General features: G+C 45.6%; 1 protein-coding gene across 2 annotated transcripts in view; it reads left to right on the top strand.

The window, feature by feature from the left end:
- Positions 1-18,622, top strand: part of LOC144752168 (uncharacterized) — a 273,397-nt gene that overhangs the window by 194,461 nt on the left and 60,314 nt on the right. For both annotated transcript variants that reach the window (XM_078640097.1, XM_078640096.1), the window contains exons 10-12: positions 464-722; positions 11,170-11,199; positions 12,063-12,120. In XM_078640097.1, coding sequence (XP_078496223.1) covers positions 464-722; positions 11,170-11,199; positions 12,063-12,120 — 347 coding nt within the window. The remainder of the gene's footprint in view (positions 1-463; positions 723-11,169; positions 11,200-12,062; positions 12,121-18,622) is intronic.

Here is an 18,622-nt window from a genome sequence, read left to right as displayed (position 1 = left end):
AAGCGTTCAATGTCTTTTGGGGGAGGAGAGAGGACGCCCAACGCCGATCATGAAACTTCCTTGAGAAAAAATAACTTGCAGAGTCCGGGCCCAACACTAGATGGCAGGAGTATGTATAGAATGTGCACATGCAGCACTACAGGCTACGAATAGATGCTTACAGGGTAAGTAACTTAATGCTTCTTTGACATTTTAAAGTCCTCATTTGAAGTGCTGTGCTATGCTACATATTACCTTATGTATTTGAAGCCTTAGAGTCAATCTTGTGATTAGAATGACTCTTTTAACAGTATTAATTGTGATTGCTTGTGTTGACATCTTGTTATTGCTCTTTTAAAAGCAAGTTTTCCAGAGGGAAGGGTTTGTCTAACTGTTTTTTTTTTCAAACAAAAGAATAAATGAAGGCTATTGTTGCACGAGTATTGTTAATTTTACCTTCTTTGTTTATCATTATTTCATTAAGGTTATTGGTGAACCTGCAAATAATTCACAGCCAACACAGCAACCAGCACCTCAACCACGACCACAGCTACCTCCACATCATCAACAGCCACCTCCACATCACCAACAGCCACCTCCACAGGCACCTCCTCCACATCTGCCTTTTGTGACGCCTACTGGTCCTCTAACTCAAAGGCCACAAATTGTCCGATTACCCCCGCTGCATTATATGCATCCTCCCCCTCCAGTGACTAACATTCATCCTCCAATGCATCCAGCAGGTTAGTTTTACCTTTTTCCAGTACCGAACAGAATTAGAGAGTTGTATCGAAGGTTGTGGGGTTTTGTACTGGGTGTCAAAACAAATTCTACTTTTTCTGACTAACCTCAATTATTGGGAGACTCCCATTTCCCACTGCAGAACGAGTATCGCTAAGAGGGTTAGAATTCCAATCTGACTTTGTAGTATCCAAGATCCTACTGCTAGTGGCGAATCATTTGTCCAAGCAAGGTGGTGAAGTACGTGAAAAGAGTGAACTGGCCCTGGGGACGGTCAGTAGATGAAGACAAAGTATATAAGGGACAGCCATAGAACCGGTTGAGAGGTATTCGGCTGTGCAGTCCAGAGGGCATCCTAAATGCAACCAGGCATCAGTGTTGAACCAGTCAACACAAAATATTACTAGGAAAATAAACTTACTGAAGGTCAATGTTGACCAGTAGGCTCTTGGGGGTCACAAGATTGATAATCTGAAAAATTAGCTACTGTGTGTCAAAACTGGGTAGTCTTATAAAAGGATTTAAGGTCCCGAAATGGAGAACTGGTGTGATCAAGCTACCTGAGTCTGTCGGTCTGAGGGGTAATATATCAAATTGAGGTCCCAGCAGATAAACAAACAAAATGGGCATGGTCCTGGTCTCAGCAGTGTTCAGATATGACCACCCAGGAAATTAACAAGCATTTGCAATGCAATAGGTCTCGCATTTACACAAGTTTAATCTATCAGTATTGTAAATGACATGCCTTTCATTTATGTTAAAAACAAAAATAAAAGGCATTGTCATTTGCAAGGTCGATAGCTCAAACTCGCATCAATGCGAGACCTATTGCATTGCAAATGCTTGTTAAAAGAGCCACTGCAATTATGCAATTTTGGGGCCGCTGTGTTTTCACTGCAAGAATGCTTTTACCGCATTTTGCACATAATCCATTATCTTCTTCATAAATTCCATATTTTAACAAAACAAAAAAAAATGTTTTTAGATATTACGAATCAAAAGTTACTACAAAAGTGGTGGCCTGTTGCTGCACAGTGGAAGGAGATTCACAACGGTTGACTTGTCGTTACCTTTCTGTTACTTATTCAGGTGTCAAACTGAGACAAATGTGGTAATAATATCACAAAACGTGCTGCATAATTTGCCTTTTCTTACCACATATTTAACCCCCCAGCATAATTTGGTCTGCCGCTCCTGCATAATTCCAATGGCGTTGAGTATACGTTATGTTGTGGCTTTTACTAAAAGTGGCTTCGTCTATGTAGGTGATGCGAGTCTCTCGCATGAATCGCATGGACCAGGCTGCAAATAAAGAATGACTATGTGCGCGAGGGATGGAACACTGGCAGGCAGAGCTGTGAAACAGGCAGCGCGCGTTAACCCACCATCCGCAGCAGACACTCACCGTTGGGCACCAACAGGATACTATTCACGATGTTCTTCAAAGGACCCAAGTTGATTCCATTAGCAGTAGCAAATTCTGCAAGCTGAGCCAGAAGCCATTCCCACTGCAGAGCAGAATACAAAGGGCGTCCTAAGAGGAGCACTAAAAGCCTCCATTTTAAATCTCCGTCTGTTACAACATGTTATTTACCTCTTTCGGCTCTACCAGAAACTGGAAGATTACTTCTGCGCAGAGAACTGCTGCAGATAAAACAAGCTGAAAGTGACGCCGCACGCTGAAAGACACGCCGTGCGCGTGCCCATGTGCTGTCTGGGCCCAAGCTGATGCACACGCCATGAAAGTGCCCATCGGCTGTCCGGGCACGCACATGGTTTGTCTCCCTTCGCAAATCAAAGCAACGACAATAGAGTCTCGCCAAGCGAAGCAGCGCATGCTCTGTGTTCGCTAGGCGAGACCTAAAAGGTCCTAAATTCCGGATTGGAAGTCAAAGTCTGCGGAGGCATAGACCTCTGTGTAGAAGACCTCCGCGCCATATTGGAAGTGGTCCGTGGGTGCAATGTCAAAGGAGGCACTATGTATCAAACCTAACGAAGCATGGGGATTGTGGCGGTAGACCACAGCTGCCATGTTGAGTATAAATAAATTAAAAGCCTGATAAGTCAAATAGTTATAGAGACTTAATAGCGTGGCTGTCGGCTACGTCATTAGAACATAAACATTTAACATGGTGATCAAATGACGCGCAAATACGTATTTCCAAAAGCAAGAAAATAACCAAGTAACCTACAGGAAAGGAAGAGAATAGAGAGTCACATAACATTAATGTCTTAAGTGCTTCCAAGGTCAAAATATTCATATTAATATTTTCTTTGTGTGAATGATTCTAGATTGGAACTATGCACCAGGGAGTTTTTGGAACCTCTATTTATTTTTTATTAAACTTGGGCAAAGTGCTAAAAAAAACTCCTCCACGTGGAGCTCCGCAAGCTGCAGAGTTTATTTAGATAAATGCCGTTCACGGTGATTTTCAGTCCTAGGTGCTTGTCCGCACTGTGCAATCATCGTGAACGGCACCGCGCACAGCGGGCAATGCTTCCTTTATGCTGCTCGAGTAGATTTATACTTGAGTGGCAGCTATCTCAACGCGAACGGACGGTTTCTCAACGTTAGCGGTCGCGAGCATACGTGACCACTCGCAATAAGAAATCTGACCGCCCGCGTTGAGAAATCTCGCCGAGAGGTTGATTTTCCGCACTCCCCAACTACATGTTGATGATTGCAAAAGAGGAAAAATCTCACTGGGAGGTGGATTTTCCTGGCTCGTGCTCGCCAACTTGACCATAATCAACGCGAGTGTGGGAAAAAACTCCGCTCTGTGTGTTTTCTGAACTCCACGTAATGCGGAGTGTTGAAAACTCTGCAAACTCCGTGAGCGGAGCAGAGTTCACCGGCCTGACTTAATTTATATTTGTTCCTCCTACCTCACCGGGAGCAGAATAGGTTTCTATATCTTCTTGTACTGGGCCTGACCACCCACTCCAGGCCTTAGGTATTCAGTCCTTTCATAGCCCCTCTTTTGTAATGTAGTGTTCTCAAATCACCATGCAGTAATGGGATAAATATGTATAATGCACCAAATTTGCAGAAACAGTTCTCTTTGTTGAACCCAAGTTATGCTTTTCCTTTGCTTGCAAGCTGTAGTCTCTTAGATTAACCTTTTTTTTTAAATGACCTTTCGACTAACAAAAAATGCCTGATGCTGGATGTTATTGAAACTCCGTTAACACTTATCTCTGCTGCTCAAACAACCTATTTTTAGCCTCTACTATTGCTGACGTTCACTCTTTTGCTAAAAACAGAAATGGGATATTTTTCCCTAATTACTGATGGTTTTAATTTTATCTTCCTTATGGGGTCATAGTGTCCTGAGACTCTAGGACTGATATTGGACTCGCCATACTTGCAGGATATAACAATTCCCTCCTGCAATAGAATCTAAAGGAAAGGAGGGATGTTGCCTTAGTATTCAAATCCCATTTAATGGTTTCATTTGAAGGTCTTGAAAATACCACTGCAGACTTAGGTTCTTGTAGCCCAATGTGCCAGATCTCATAGTCTCACCCTCTACTTTGTTCTTATCAATTGGTCTCTTCCACTCTTAGGGCCTTTTTAGATAGCCTTGTGAGCTGGTAGGGGCTATAACCATTAAAGGAAAGATGGTTATTGTTCTTTGTTCCTTTACCAATTGGGTGATTGTGCCCCAAGGCGGTCTAGCTAGTAACCTTTTGGAAACAACGTGTGGCCTTTCGCTTTCAACTAAGGATTTATCAGCAGTGGCTCAGTTTGGCGATTGCTGCCTTTTGTAGTCATTCCATTGCGCACACTTCAAAAACTTTGAGAGCTCAGTCTCAATTAGTATAATTTTCCTCAGTAGCATAAGTGTGTCCCACTCTCTCAATCTCAGTGTTATAATCTAGCTGTGCTTTTTCATAAACAAATCAGGAACAAATGTGATGGTATTTCCTAGTACTTCAATTCCTCATCCAATTGCGGTTAGTTTTATTTGCCTTCCTCTCTCCCATGTATTACCATCACGAGTACCATTCCTCAGATTTCAGATAAAGAGGCATCCACATACCTCTCCTCATTGAAATTATACTTTCATGTCCTGTCTGTATAGCCAGTCAAGGTTCTTAAGTAGTCCATGCCTCCTGTTGCTATTCCTGCTCTTTCTTCAAATATCAATGCTTGTTTTTCACCTCAAACTGTCCCTCAGGAGTTGAAAGAGGGTGTTATCCAACCCTTATTGAACAAGCCTAATCTAGGTCATGTGCTTGAAGCCAATTACTGGTCTATAAACCTTCTTATGGCAGCAGCTGACTGGAAAAAGGTTTCTGCAACTCTGGCTTTCAAGATACTTTGAAGATCATCCTCTCTTAGGCTTCTGCTGTATTGGAGACAGAGACTGTCCCTGTCACTGTCTTGAATGACCTTAGACTGGATTTCGATGAGGGAATTCTGTACCCGCTTCATTCTGCTTGACGTTGTCAGCTACATTCGATACAGGCTTGGTCTCGTGGACTGAGGAGGTGGGTCGACATGGGATTATTCGATCATGGTTTGCCTAGCTCCTTTCAGGAAGAAATGAATCCCTAATTCTTCCCCCTTAGCGATCCAAATCTTTCTCATCTTACTTAACATTTATCATCCTCCTTTTGCTAAGGTCATACAGATATTATTTAGTCATATCTCCTGTGTTGCCTGCTTGTTTTGAGACTCAACAAACCTTTCTCTGAATTCAAAGAAACCGTTATAGAATGAATGCATCTATGTCTTCCTACTATGGACGCATGGCAATTTTTCGATACTTGGTGATTCAAAAACTAAAGTACTGTTTTTAGGCCATGATTCTCCATGGTCTTCTGCACTTTAGCTTTCAATTCTAAGGTACGCACCCACACTAGTTGAAGAGATTAAAAGTTGAGGCTTGATAAATACCTTAATCTGTCTTTGCAATTAAGTGCACTGATGAAGTGAAACTTTTGAAGAAACTCTTTTTTTAAATTTCTACTTATTTGATAGCTCTTGTGGTCAGTGGTACGACTTCCAGACTAAATTAGGGTAATGCTTGTTATCTACATCTGCGGAACTCCTATAATTGCATATTGCACTGGGGTTCAGAACATGGCTGTGGAGCTCATTCACAGTCTCCAGACGTAATATAGGGTGTTAGTGCACTGACTTGCACCCTCAAAGCAAATTCCATTCAGCATACTCTGGTTTTGTCATGATTTCTGTTAGACTAGCCCTGCCTTTCTGCAGATGTTGCTGCCCAGATATTTGCCTAAACGACCACTACCATAATTGCTTTGCCATGACTGGTTATCCCACTTTTTAAAAGCGTTAATTTTGGATAACAAACGTTCTCTATAACTTCCCCACACTATGGAATTTTCCTCTTCTCCTTCACCAGATGGAAAACTGTCATTTGTTCAGAAAAACACTTACAACTTATCTTTTCTTTTGAGTCACCATATGGACTTTATACATTTTTCATTCATTCAATCTGGTCCTTGAGCACTGCCTACCTAGTATTTGAATCATGGTTCTACATCCACTTCACATTTAATCAGTTCATCTCACGAGGCCAAGCAGGCAGCCAAATCGATACATCAACCAAGAGGAGCTGAGCGTACTGTGTAGAAGATATTCAAGGGAAGAATATTAGCAAGCAGATGGTCTTTCATGCACTGTACTGGAGCTCCTAATTATTTTTAATTATAACATTATCCGAAAAGTTGTTTCTAGTCATAGTGGTTTCCACATCATTCAGTGAATGAGTGCAAAAGGATTTAGACTTCAGATCTTAAATGGACTAAGGGAAGAGTACAACAACAGTGTGCTATAAATGGTTATAACAATGGGAAGGTCTGAGTATTTGGAATTAATGAAAATCATAGCTTGTTTCTTAACATGTTTTATATAAATTTGGAAATGTGTTCATGCATGCCATCATTTAGAGAAAACCATTCAGATAATTCTCTGAAAGAAGATGGTAAAGAGGCAAGCAGCCACTTAATGAACTTGTTTCTTGCATCAATCTATGTAATAAATTAATAAATAATTACTATACTTACATTCCCGACCATTTTTCTGATGTTAGACGTATTTACGCCGAGTTATCCCATTCTTTATCACATTTGTTTGTTTTTGTGAGTGGGGAAAAGAAACACAAGTGTATCATTTTGCAGAAGGTTAAATGTAAAATGTCTTGGACTAGGCTAACAACAAGTGTAGTTATGCACCTATGTAGATAGAACCACAGTGTTAATCTGACCTGTTCTCTTAGATATTCTCCGGGCATCTGGAGAAGAGAAAATATGCAAGTCTTTGATTTTAAGTCTGGTAAATTGCCTGATTACAAGTTTCCATTTCCACTTCGTCAAACGCGGTCGCTCCCACGATCCCTGGCTCCTGGTGGTATCGTTACACACTACAGACTGTCTGTGCTTTTAAATTGTGCATTTATTAGACATCACTGCGCTCATAGCGCTTCAGGCAATTTGTATTGCTACATAGTTTGTGCCATTGTAAGAGCGCGACAGCGTTTCTGGTGATTTGTATTGCTGCATAGTTTGTGCCATTGTAAGAGCGCGACGAAAATGGCACTGCGCTCTATCTCTGCACAATAACGCTGCTTGTTTAAAGCGCTGTAATTATAATCTCAGTGGCCCCAGCCTCACTCGACTTTTCACCGCCTCCATTTTGTGTGTTGTTGTCTCCCAGAGCCCTTCCTCCCCGCCCCGCCTCCCTGCTGCCCCTCCCACGCTTCCCCCCTCCACTCTCCATTTAATGACAGATGTCCCAACGTGCAGCGTCCACGCGCTGCGGCCGCGCCGAAGGTGCGCCAAAGGTAAGCCCGTCTGCGCCCGTCCACGCCTGGACCGCGCCCAGCGCCAGACCCTCTGATCCCCGCAATGCCCAGCCCACCCGCATTACATACGCCGCCTCCACCCTCCTAGCACTAAACGCCGGCCGTCTCCCCAATTGCGTCCAAGCCGCACCTGGACATACCCATGGACCCTTCACATGCAACTCTTGCAAGTATAACGGCACCAAGACCAACTCCCCATCTACTAACACCAAACAGAGATCTGACACCAACCGCCTACAATGCATCCTTCTCAACACCCGCTCGGTCCACAGACACGCCATCGACCTTTTGAATCTACTAGACACCTTCTCTCCGGACGTCGCCTTCCTAACAGAAACTTGGATGAACGCCTCCTCAGCCCCAGACATCACCATCGCCATCCCGGAAGGCTACAAGATCATCCGAAAAGACCGCACCAACCAAAAAACAGGAGGAGGCATCGCTATCGTCCATAAGAATTCCATCCGCATCTCAACCAGCTCAGACGTCAACCTCGCTAGCGCCGAACACCTTCACTTCCAGATCCACACCGACCCCAAGACCACACTCCGAGGCACCCTCCTCTACAGGCCACCAGGACCCCGTGCACAATTCAGTGAAGACATCACTGACTTTATCACCCCACACGCCCTCCCCTCCGAGGACTAGGAGACCTCAATTTTCACCTGGAAAAGAGCAACGACAGCAACGCCACCACCCTTCTGGACAATCTGGCCAACCTCGGACTCAAACAACTTGTTAACACCCCCACTCACTACGCAGGCCACACACTCGACCCCATCTTCACCTCCAGCAAACATATCTCCTTCAGTCACACCACAGTTCTCCATTGGACGGACCACAGCTGTGTTCACTTTGTCTACAAAAAAAACACAACCCACTACATTCCTCAACCCACTCTGCGAAGAAACTGGAACAAAATCACCATCGACCAGATCTCCTCATCGCTCCTTCAAAACCCCCCGGCCCACTCTTCGAACGCCAACCAAGCAGCCGCTAACCTCACTCAATGGCTAACGAATAGCGCTGACAACCTAGCACCTTTGAAAAAACGTCAAATCAAACTAGGTAGCAAAAACGCCCCCTGGTTCAACGATGATCTTAAGACATCCAAGAAACTCTGCCGCTCCCTTGTGAAGGCCTGGAAAAAAGACCCAAACACCAGCACCAAGGACGCCCTCAAAAACGCCAACCGTAAACACCACCAACTGATCCGGACTGCCAAGAAAGCTGCACTTAAAGACCGTCTAGACAACAACGCCCACAACAGCAAGGAACTATTCAACATCGTCAAAGAATTTACCAACCCCTCAGCCAACTCCAACGACATCACTCCCTCTCAAACCCTCTGCGACTCCCTTGCCTCGTTCTTCCACAACAAAATCGCAGACATCTACAACAGCTTCGACAACCGACACGGAGACCAAGCCACCCAACCTTCTGCCGTACCCTCACCCCCTTTGAACATCCTAACTGATTGGAACCCAATCTCCACTGAGGACACCATCCGCCTGATGAACTCCATCCACTCAGGATCCCCCACAGACCCATGCCCCCACCATATCTTCAACAAAGCTGACTCCATCATAGCACCACACCTCCGAGACATCATCAACTGCTCCCTCAACTCTGCCACCTTCCCGGAAAGCTGGAAACACGCCGAACTCAGCGCCCTTTTGAAAAAACCCACATCTGACCCCAACGAACTCAAAAACTTCCGCCCCATCTCGCTCCTACCATTCCCGGCCAAAGTCATCGAGAAAGCCGTCAACAGCCAGCTCGCCGCCTTCCTCGAAACCAACAAATCTCTCGACTCCTCACAGTCCGGCTTCCGAGCAAAACACAGCACTGAGACCGCACTCATCGCAGCAACAGACGACATTCGAACCCTACTGGACAATGGAGACACAGTCGCCCTCATCCTCCTTGACCTCTCCGCAGCCTTCGACACAGTCTGTCATAACACCCTCCTACAACGCCTCAGAAACATTGGAATCCAAGGAAAAGCATTGGACTGGTTCAGCTCGTTCCTTACCGGAAGAACTCAGAAAGTCCGCCTTCCACCATTCAAGTCAGAAGCCACTGAAGTCATTTGCGGCGTGCCACAAGGATCTTCACTCAGCCCCACTCTCTTCAACGTATACATGAGCCCCCTCGCGACCATCGCACGCCAACACAACCTCAACATCATCTCCTACGCTGATGACACTCAACTGATCCTCTCACTCACCAACGACCCGAACACCGCCAAAACCAACCCACATGAAGGAATGAAAGAAGTAGCCGAGTGGATGAGACACAGCCATCTGAAACTGAACTCAGACAAAACAGAAGTCCTTATCTTAGACACCTCCCCTTCCGCCTGGGATGACTCTTGGTGGCCAGAGGCCCTTGGAAAAGCACCCACCCCGACGGACCACGCACGGAACCTGGGCATCATCCTGGACTCCTCACTCTCGATGAACAGACAAGTCAACGCCGTCTCATCATCTTGCTTCAACATTCTTCGCATGCTCAAAAAAACATTTCGCTGGATCCCCACCGAAACTAGAAAAACGGTCACCCACGCACTGGTCACGAGCCGCCTGGACTACGGTAACACCCTATACGCCGGAACCACCGCAATACTTCAGAAAAAACTCCAACGCATCCAGAACGCTTCAGCCAGACTCATACTAGACATCCCGCGTAAAGACCACATTTCTAGTCACCTGAAAAACCTCCACTGGCTCCCCGTCAATAAGAGAATAACATTCCGCCTCTTAACCCACGCACACAAAGCACTTTACGAACTCGGACCCGAATGCCTCAACACACGACTCTCCTTCTACACCCCCCCCCCCCCCCCCCCGCCAGCTACGCTCCTCCATCCAAGCCCTTGCTGCCGTACCCCGTATCAACAAAACCACCATGGGAGGTAGATCCTTCTCCTACCTGGCAGCTAAAACCTGGAACTCGCTCCCCATTCACCTTCGCCTCACTCAGAACCACCTATCATTCAGAAAGCAACTTAAAACTTGGATATTCGACAAGTAATTCCCCACCCTTCCTCAAGCGCCCTGAGACCCTCTGGGTATGTAGCGCGCTATATAAATTATTTGACTTTGACTTTGACTTTCCTGGTCTTACATTGGACAGGATGGGTGTATGTTATAATATGCTGAAAATAGCAACCTAGCAAAATATAATTGCAAAAATATAGCGACCCAAAGAAATGGAGCCGTAAGTATGTATAGATTTGTTATTTTTTATACCATATATCTGTATCTTGTAGATGTGCATGTTGTCAAGGTTCATAGAAGTGGCATTTAGTATATTAAGCGTCTGCTTACCTATATAGGTATATATAAGTATACTTACTTTGTTGTTATTTTGGTCCTTGAATACAGCCTTCAATTTGTTGGCCATTTGATATCTTTCACAGGTAATTGAGGTAGTGTACCAGGAGGGCAGTGGCTTTCTAAAACACAAAAGCAGTGATAGCTGAGAATGCAGTATCCACTCTGTGTTTTATTTTTCGATATTGTACTCTGACGTGTGATTTCATGTATATGATGTGATCCACACAAATATCTATTTTCCTTAGTAGTTTCCTTGTATTTTTCCGTAGGTTTACCACCACCCCCCAGTCCCATGCGAGGTAAGTCTTTCACAACCATGAGCATTGTGTTATGTAGTGTAGTCCTTATAGGGACTCATGACCTCCCTCTACAAACAGCTGCTGCCACCCAGCTGCTCCTAAACCCACTCAAGCTAGTGCTACCCTCTCAAGAAAGCCGAGTAACAACCATTCACCCGCCTCCTCTGATTTACTCCTCTTAAACCATGGATCAGATCAAAAATTGTTATCTCTGTTCCTGTATTTTCTAATGCATCAAGTTTTGGAGCCCCTGACTTCCGGTCATCCTCAGAACTTGTGTTTGACTTACCCAGAGGTGGTCATCCTCCCACTATCTACACTGTCCTAAAAGCAGTATCTTTGAGCAACTCCACTTAATTGGGTATGAGCTCCATTTGCTATGTAAAGTGCTTCACTGTCCTTTGGCAGATAGGTACAATAAAATAGGCTATCTGAGTTTGCCTGTAATTGCTTGTAAATTCAGGACTAGCAAGAATTGAAAATATGAAAAGACCTGGCTTTGCCTTGATACATTTTGAAGAGCACAGTTTGGATTGTGTGTGTAGTGCAGCCAGGTTCCAAGTATTACACTATTTCTGTCAACTGCTTATGGAGACAGGCATCAGTAGCATTTCATGGAATGCCATTACAATAAGTCCTTTTTTATGTTAGCCTAAGATTGTCTGGAGGTGTTGACCTTAAAGGGTGCAACTAATAAAGCGATATTGTAATGGAAATATGTGAAGGGTCTCGTAAAGCTCAGAAAAAGGAAGAGGAAGCTGGTTCAAGATCTTGAAACCAGTTACCTGATTGACTGCAATATGTAGCTAATATGGAATATTTGAAGCTTTCTAACTTGTTTCCTTTTGCTTTATTTTTTTTAGGCATGTACCCGCCTCCTCTAGCTCCTCCCCCTACGCTTCTCATTCCAACTCTGGAAAGGTAAAAAAAAAAAAAATCTCCAGATAGCCATAGAAATTGTGATATATTTTAATTTTACAAGTAGCTTTTTGTTGCACAACCTTGGGAAAACACATTATTCACTTGCACAATAATTGGTATGGCTGTATAATAATTAGCTGTAAAATGAATGTTCCTTTTAGTATAAAATGCAGTGCAACTCTATACGCACTGCAAGCTGTATCTCTACTCTGCCATCGACAAGTCCTCAAGATGGGTCTGGAGCAAAGTAAAAATGCATAAAGAGAAGCTTAACTGGCAGCAAAGTGGCAGGTTTTTGGTATTTGTATTTATTGAGAAATTGATACATCGCAAAAAGCAGTACAAATCAATGTTAGCCTTTGGGATTGTAACATAAAAGTACATAACTCTTACAAAGTGATTCTAGAAGTCAGTCCAGCATTGGAGAAGTGAGAGGCATGCAATGTCACATGAGTATTTAACAGTTGTGAAATGTATATTTGTTCATGGACATGCAAGAAAAGAAGAGGGAAAAATATAGGTCATATCCCTGGATAGATGATACCAAAACCAAAGGAGGTGGTGGAGAGATATTTAACAGGGGTTGAGAGTAATATTCACTAGGAAAGAGAACTAACAGTAAGAGGAGAAGCAGTCGAGAGTGTTCTCTGTAACACCTTCGCAGTTGAGGGTCCGTCGCATAACGCTGGTTACAACTACATTGATCACTGAATGTGGATTTAAGAGAATGAGGATGGAGCTCAGGTAGATTCGCTGAACTGAGATAAGGCAGTTTGACATCTGGGTGAGAGCGATATCAGGTGAGTGGAATTAGCAAAATCTAGATTTCAGTGAATGTATTATCATGAGGGAGGAAAGGTATCGGTATAATTGACTTAACACTACAAATCATCGATTTAGGAGAGTAAACTGTGATACTGGGCGGTAGTTGGAATGAGATGAGGAATTAGCAGTCAGGTTTTTAGCAGGAGAAGGAAACTGTGGATTTAAATCGGTTTGAGTTAATGCCTGAGAAGAAAGAATGGTTGTCAGGGGATCAGCCGGAGGAAGGATTGATTGATTAAGGGTCTGCAAAGCGTGACAAATACCGATTAAGATGTCCTGGTGTAGAAGGAGGATTGATAATATGTGAACAGTATGAAAAGAATCTAAAGGGAGTGCAATAGGTGTTGGCAAGGTGAAGCATAGGGATCAGTTACACAGGAAAGTTCACAGTGAGTCAATACCGGCAGGTGGGTATTAGGAGGCGATGCATTTAGAGATTGGAGAATGGGACTTGGGTCTTGGGAGAATGCAGAGCATATTTCGGTTATGCAAAAGTTTGGATAAAAAGTCATTAAAAGATATGTTAGTCTGTGCTATGTTGGGGAAGCAGACACTTTATTGGTGGAGTTTGAGGGATGAGATATTAAGGAAGTACTATAAATTGGCAGTCGGTTGGCATGTTGACAGTCCTCTTGCATGTGGCAAGGTGCAAATGGGCATGGGGTTTGCACCACATATTTAAATGTGTATGATTTTGTGCATTGGGGAATTGGATTGCTGTTGTATTTTCAGGGCGGGTAGCAGGGTGTGAGGAAGCAAGTGCAATAGTGGTAGTTGAAGTAGACATGAGGGTGCCTTTAAATTTGTTGACTAAGTTGAGGTGGTGGTATGGAGTCAGTATGTTGAGGAGTAATTTTACATCTGGAGATTGGTTCTGTTGGGGGGATGAAGTGTGAAGGTATTTACACTAGCATGGATTACGGAGCAGTTGGAGAGGTGTTATTAGAGGTGGAGAGTAGTTGAATTACACACTTTGGTGACCGTGAGCATGAAGCATGTGAATGATGACTAGTGAGTTTTGGAATAAGAGTTATGTGAAAGAGTTTGCTTGTTGGTGTTAATTTAGGTTTATATTTAAATTACAAATGCTCATACGAGGGTGATGTTTGAGCCACCACTAGAATGTGGTCCTCGAAGATGGAGATGAGATCATATATCCCAACAGTGTGAAGTTGGAAAGGGGCATTGACTATAATGGTGGTTGTTCATGGGAAGATGAGAATGTCTGATCTGGAGGAGATAGATTTTTCCAAGTTGGTCCAAAGTGGTATGGTCAGTGTGGAGGGCAGCTGCGGTGGCAATATCCTGCTTTCCGATCAGTGTTTCAAATATAGAGATATAATTCAGTGGGGTACTGGGGAGTTCTACTAGTCAGTGGTTGAATTGCATGAACATCAAATGCTCCGGCTACATGTTAAGGCGCCACTGATGGATTTTTATTTTAGTATCTGTTAGATGCCGAGATGTACAGGTGTGATTAGGTTTGGGAGGTGGCTTGCTAGGGTGTTTGAGAGGCTCATACGGGAAAGCTTTAAGTGGTAATGAGTGTCGGGGAAGCAGGAGTGGCCTCTGAAGCAGCAAACAGATTTTATTAAACTTGCGATTAATGCATGTATTTACTGTACTATTTAATGTCGTAATTCGTACATTGTAGCAGAACATTTATGACATGTCGAAATAAAGTAAATACAACAGCAAACAGAGGAGGACGAGAATGGTGAATGGAGGTTGCAAGGTCACTGATGATTGAAATAACTCTAATTAGGAGTGTTCCGATGATGCTAATCACTCAAAGGATATATTTCTTATTGTGAGGTTGAGCGAGCCACTCAAATGGTACAGTTTCCATGGTGTATGAATCACCAGCCACTAACAGACCTCAGGGTAGAGGATGTGGCTTAATGGCTAGAGTGACCAACCTTGAAACTGGGGTACCAGATTCGAGTCTGGCGGAAGCCTCAAGTGTACTGTGATTCTGGGCAAATCACTTAATCTCCAATTGCCTTAAAAAAAATGTGTGTCTGGCTGTAATGCAACTTTCGGGTCAAGTTTGCGCTATAAAAATCTGCAAAAAAGAAAAAACATTTTCAGGGTGCATCTGTAACCAGCCACTGAAATGGTGCATTTTCTATGACACTTGCCACACCATCCCTTAAATGCATACAATGCAATGATAGGAACAGTTCACCTATTTTTTGGGGTGTTTGTACTGAGTGTCCTGTAGTTTATGAAAGAACTATCATCATGTTAAATGCTGGTGGATGGAAGCACTCACAAGAGCCACCAGGAACTTATTGAAAATGGTGGCTCTGGTGTGGAATCGAAATTTGCCTAGCATAGTAACGGTAAGTTTCAATTCTATTAAGGACACGGAGGCGAGGATTATGCTTTTCCCTTCTTCGCTGTTTATTTAGCTCAACACACAGCAGCCAAAAAGCAAAAACACGAGCCCTAAACCTCCAAACAAAGGTAAAAGGGCTATAACATGAACAAAATTTCTTATCATAAACTACAAGTCCCATGACAACAAGTCAGGCAGTCCACAGCTTAGTCCTTCCTCAATGTCCACACAGGCTAGAAAGGACGTCCTCCCCGTGACTACTTCCTCTTTCTTCGCGCTAGTCACGCCACAGTATCACTGGTCTTGTTTCGCACCATCACTACCTAGCAAGAAAAATACACAAAGAGTCAGCGGTGCAAGGATAAGAATCCCTATGTACACCATCAGGAAAAAATAAGACTGTGAGAACAGTGAAGGTTACCACCACACAGTAGAGGAAAACTGAGTACTTACTGCAGAACGGGGGGGAAACAGCTTCCACCGTAAGCTCGGGAGGGATAATCCTCGCCTCCGTGTCCTTAATAGAATTGAAACTTACCGTTACTATGCTAGGCAAATTTCGATTCTATGTCAGGACCGGAGGCTTCAGATTATGCTAGTTCAAAGCTTACTTACCACCAACTGCGCTATGTCCACCACCGGTTTAAAGTAGAACCGTTTAAAAGTGGAATCCAAGGACCAATCCGCCGCGCGCATTAGGTCCTCCAAGCGGGCTCCCAACGAAAAAGCTTTCGAAGCCATGGCCCCTCTGGCCGAGTGTGCACCAAACTGCTTCGTATCAATACCTGCTTCCTGCATGATCCACCGTACCCATCTGGCAATGGTGGGGGATGAGACAGCCTTGTGCGGTTTTCGCAACGCAATCAGGAGCTGTCGCTCGACCGCAGGGCGAAGTTCCAGGGTCGCCTCCTCGTATGCCTTCAAGCATTGCACCACACATAGTTTGGGGACGTCGACGAAATACGGGTAGGAAATCGTCCTCGACCCACATTTTGTACGGCGCCCCAAAGTGAAGACGACCCCATCCGGGGAAAAAACCCTCGCTGAAACATCTAGGGCTCGCACATCCGAAACTCGCCTGCATGAAATCAGGCACAAAAGCATCGCTAATTTAGCAGAGAGCTCCTTCAAGGATAAATACCTGTTCCTCTGCCAAGACAAAAAAAGATTCAACACTAGGTTGACATCCCAGAGGACCGAATAACGCGGCTCAGGGGGCAAGGAAAGACGAATACCCCTCAAAAGCCTACAGACAAAAGGATGCGTCCCAATCGGTGCACCGTCCACCAGGTGGTGGCCTGCTGAGATCACCGAACGCATTGCATTGACAGTGCGATAGGCCAGGCCGGCCGAAGCCGAGTCCGCCAGAAAATTCAGAACTGGCACGACGCCTGCGACCAAGGGATCCAGACCCCGTCGAAGACACCAACGAGACCACTTATTCCAGGCCGAGCGGTATCGCTTCGCTGTGCTACCGGCCCAGGCCTTGGAGAGGAAAGTCTCAGCTGGTCCCGAAAGGCCTGGGAGCGACCAGCGTCGCCCGAAAGCCTCCATTCCATGAGGCGGAGAGAGCTCTGTATCACCAGAGGATGGGGATCCCCGTCCGCGTTGAGAAGATGCGGAAATCGGGGGAGTAGGATTGGAGAATCCCAAGAAAGTTCCAGAAGAACTGGAAACCAAACTTGAGATCTCCACCAGGGGGTCACCATGACCACCTCCGCTCGCTGGCAGCGAAGCTGAGCCGCCGCCCTCAGTATCATTGAAAACGGAGGGAAGGCGTACGACTTCTCCGGACCCCACTCTTGGAGGAAAGCGTCCGTGGCCTCCGCGAGAGGGTCCGGCCTCCAGCTGAAGAAACGCGGCAGCTGATGGTCCAGAGGGGATGCAAAGAGGTCCATTGAGAACTGGCCCACAACATTGTGCAGCCACCTGAAGACCTGTGGATCCAGTTTCCCCTGACTGGAGTCCCTCAAGTGCCGGGAGTGCCAGTCCGCTACTTGATTGGCCTGACCCGGCAAGTATTCCGCCGTCACCGAGACGTGGTGTGCTAGGCAATAATCCCAGAAATCCTTCGCTAGATCCGCTAGGGCTTTGGAACGAGGACCGCCCAGGTGCTTGACATAGCGGACAGCAGAGATGTTGTCCATCCGAAGCAGGACACAGGAACGAACTGAGTCTTTGGTCCAACAGCGTACCGCGAATGACCCCGCCAACGGCTCTAAGCAGTTGATATGCAGTTCCTGCTCTTCGGACGACCAGGCGCCACCTGTAGAAAACTCTCCACAACGGGTGCCCCAACCGGCTCTGCTGGCGTCGGACTCTATCACCAAGTCCGGAACCGGACCGAAAATCGCCCGACCGTTCCAGGCCTCCATATGGGCGAGCCACCATGCCATTTCGTCCTTCACGTCGGCGGAGAGGGGAACCACCTGATCGTAGGTCAACCCCCGACGTGGGTGGTGCGCCTTGAGGCGCTGAAGGGCTCGATAGTGGAGGGGACCCGGAAAGATTGCCTGGATGGATGAAGAAAGCAACCCCACCACCCGGGCAATCTGGCGGAGGGATGTGTGAAACCCTGAGATCGTCTGACGCAAAATGTGACGGATCTTCCTGGAAGGTAAGCTCAGGGTGCACTGCACCGAATCCACGGCAAACCCCAGGAACACCACCGTCTGAGAGGGAGAGAGAACGGACTTTTCCTCGTTCACGACAAACCCCAGGCCCTGGAGCAGGGACACTGTCTGCCGAAGTTGAAGCAGTAGTGTCTTGGCACATTGCGCCATCAACAAGATGTCGTCCAAATAGACGATCATCCGCACCCCTTGGCTCCGCAAGTGTTCCACAACCGGGTGGAGCAGCTTGGTGAAGCACCAAGGCGCTGAGGAAAGCCCGAATGGGAGGGCGGTGAACTCGAAAACCTGGCCCCTCCACCGGAATTGAAGAAAACGACGATGCGGGGGGTGAATGGGCACCACCAGATACGCGTCTTTGAGGTCCAACCGGACCATCCAATCACGGGGAAGCAACACGTCCCGTAATAGATGGATACCCTCCATCTTGAAATGTCGGTAAACCAACCATCCGTTGAACTCCTTGAGGTTGATTACCGGAAGTTTGCCCCCATCCGCCTTTTCTACAAGGAAGAGATTGCTCAGAAAACCGGCAGGGTGCTGCGTTGAAAGACAAATGGCCCCCTTGCTCAGCAAGTCTGAGACCTCTTTGTCCACCAACTGCGCATCTGCGTGAGAAAAAACAATAGGATGTGGAGGCCTTCGCTGGTAGGGCTGATCGAAAAAATCTATGCGAAAACCTCGGACGGTCTGTAGGACCCATGAA

The sequence above is a fragment of the Lissotriton helveticus genome, chromosome 4_2 (assembly GCF_964261635.1).
Source record: "Lissotriton helveticus chromosome 4_2, aLisHel1.1, whole genome shotgun sequence".
Taxonomy (NCBI): Eukaryota; Metazoa; Chordata; class Amphibia; order Caudata; family Salamandridae; genus Lissotriton; species Lissotriton helveticus.
This window is presented reverse-complemented; position numbering and strand designations above follow the sequence as displayed.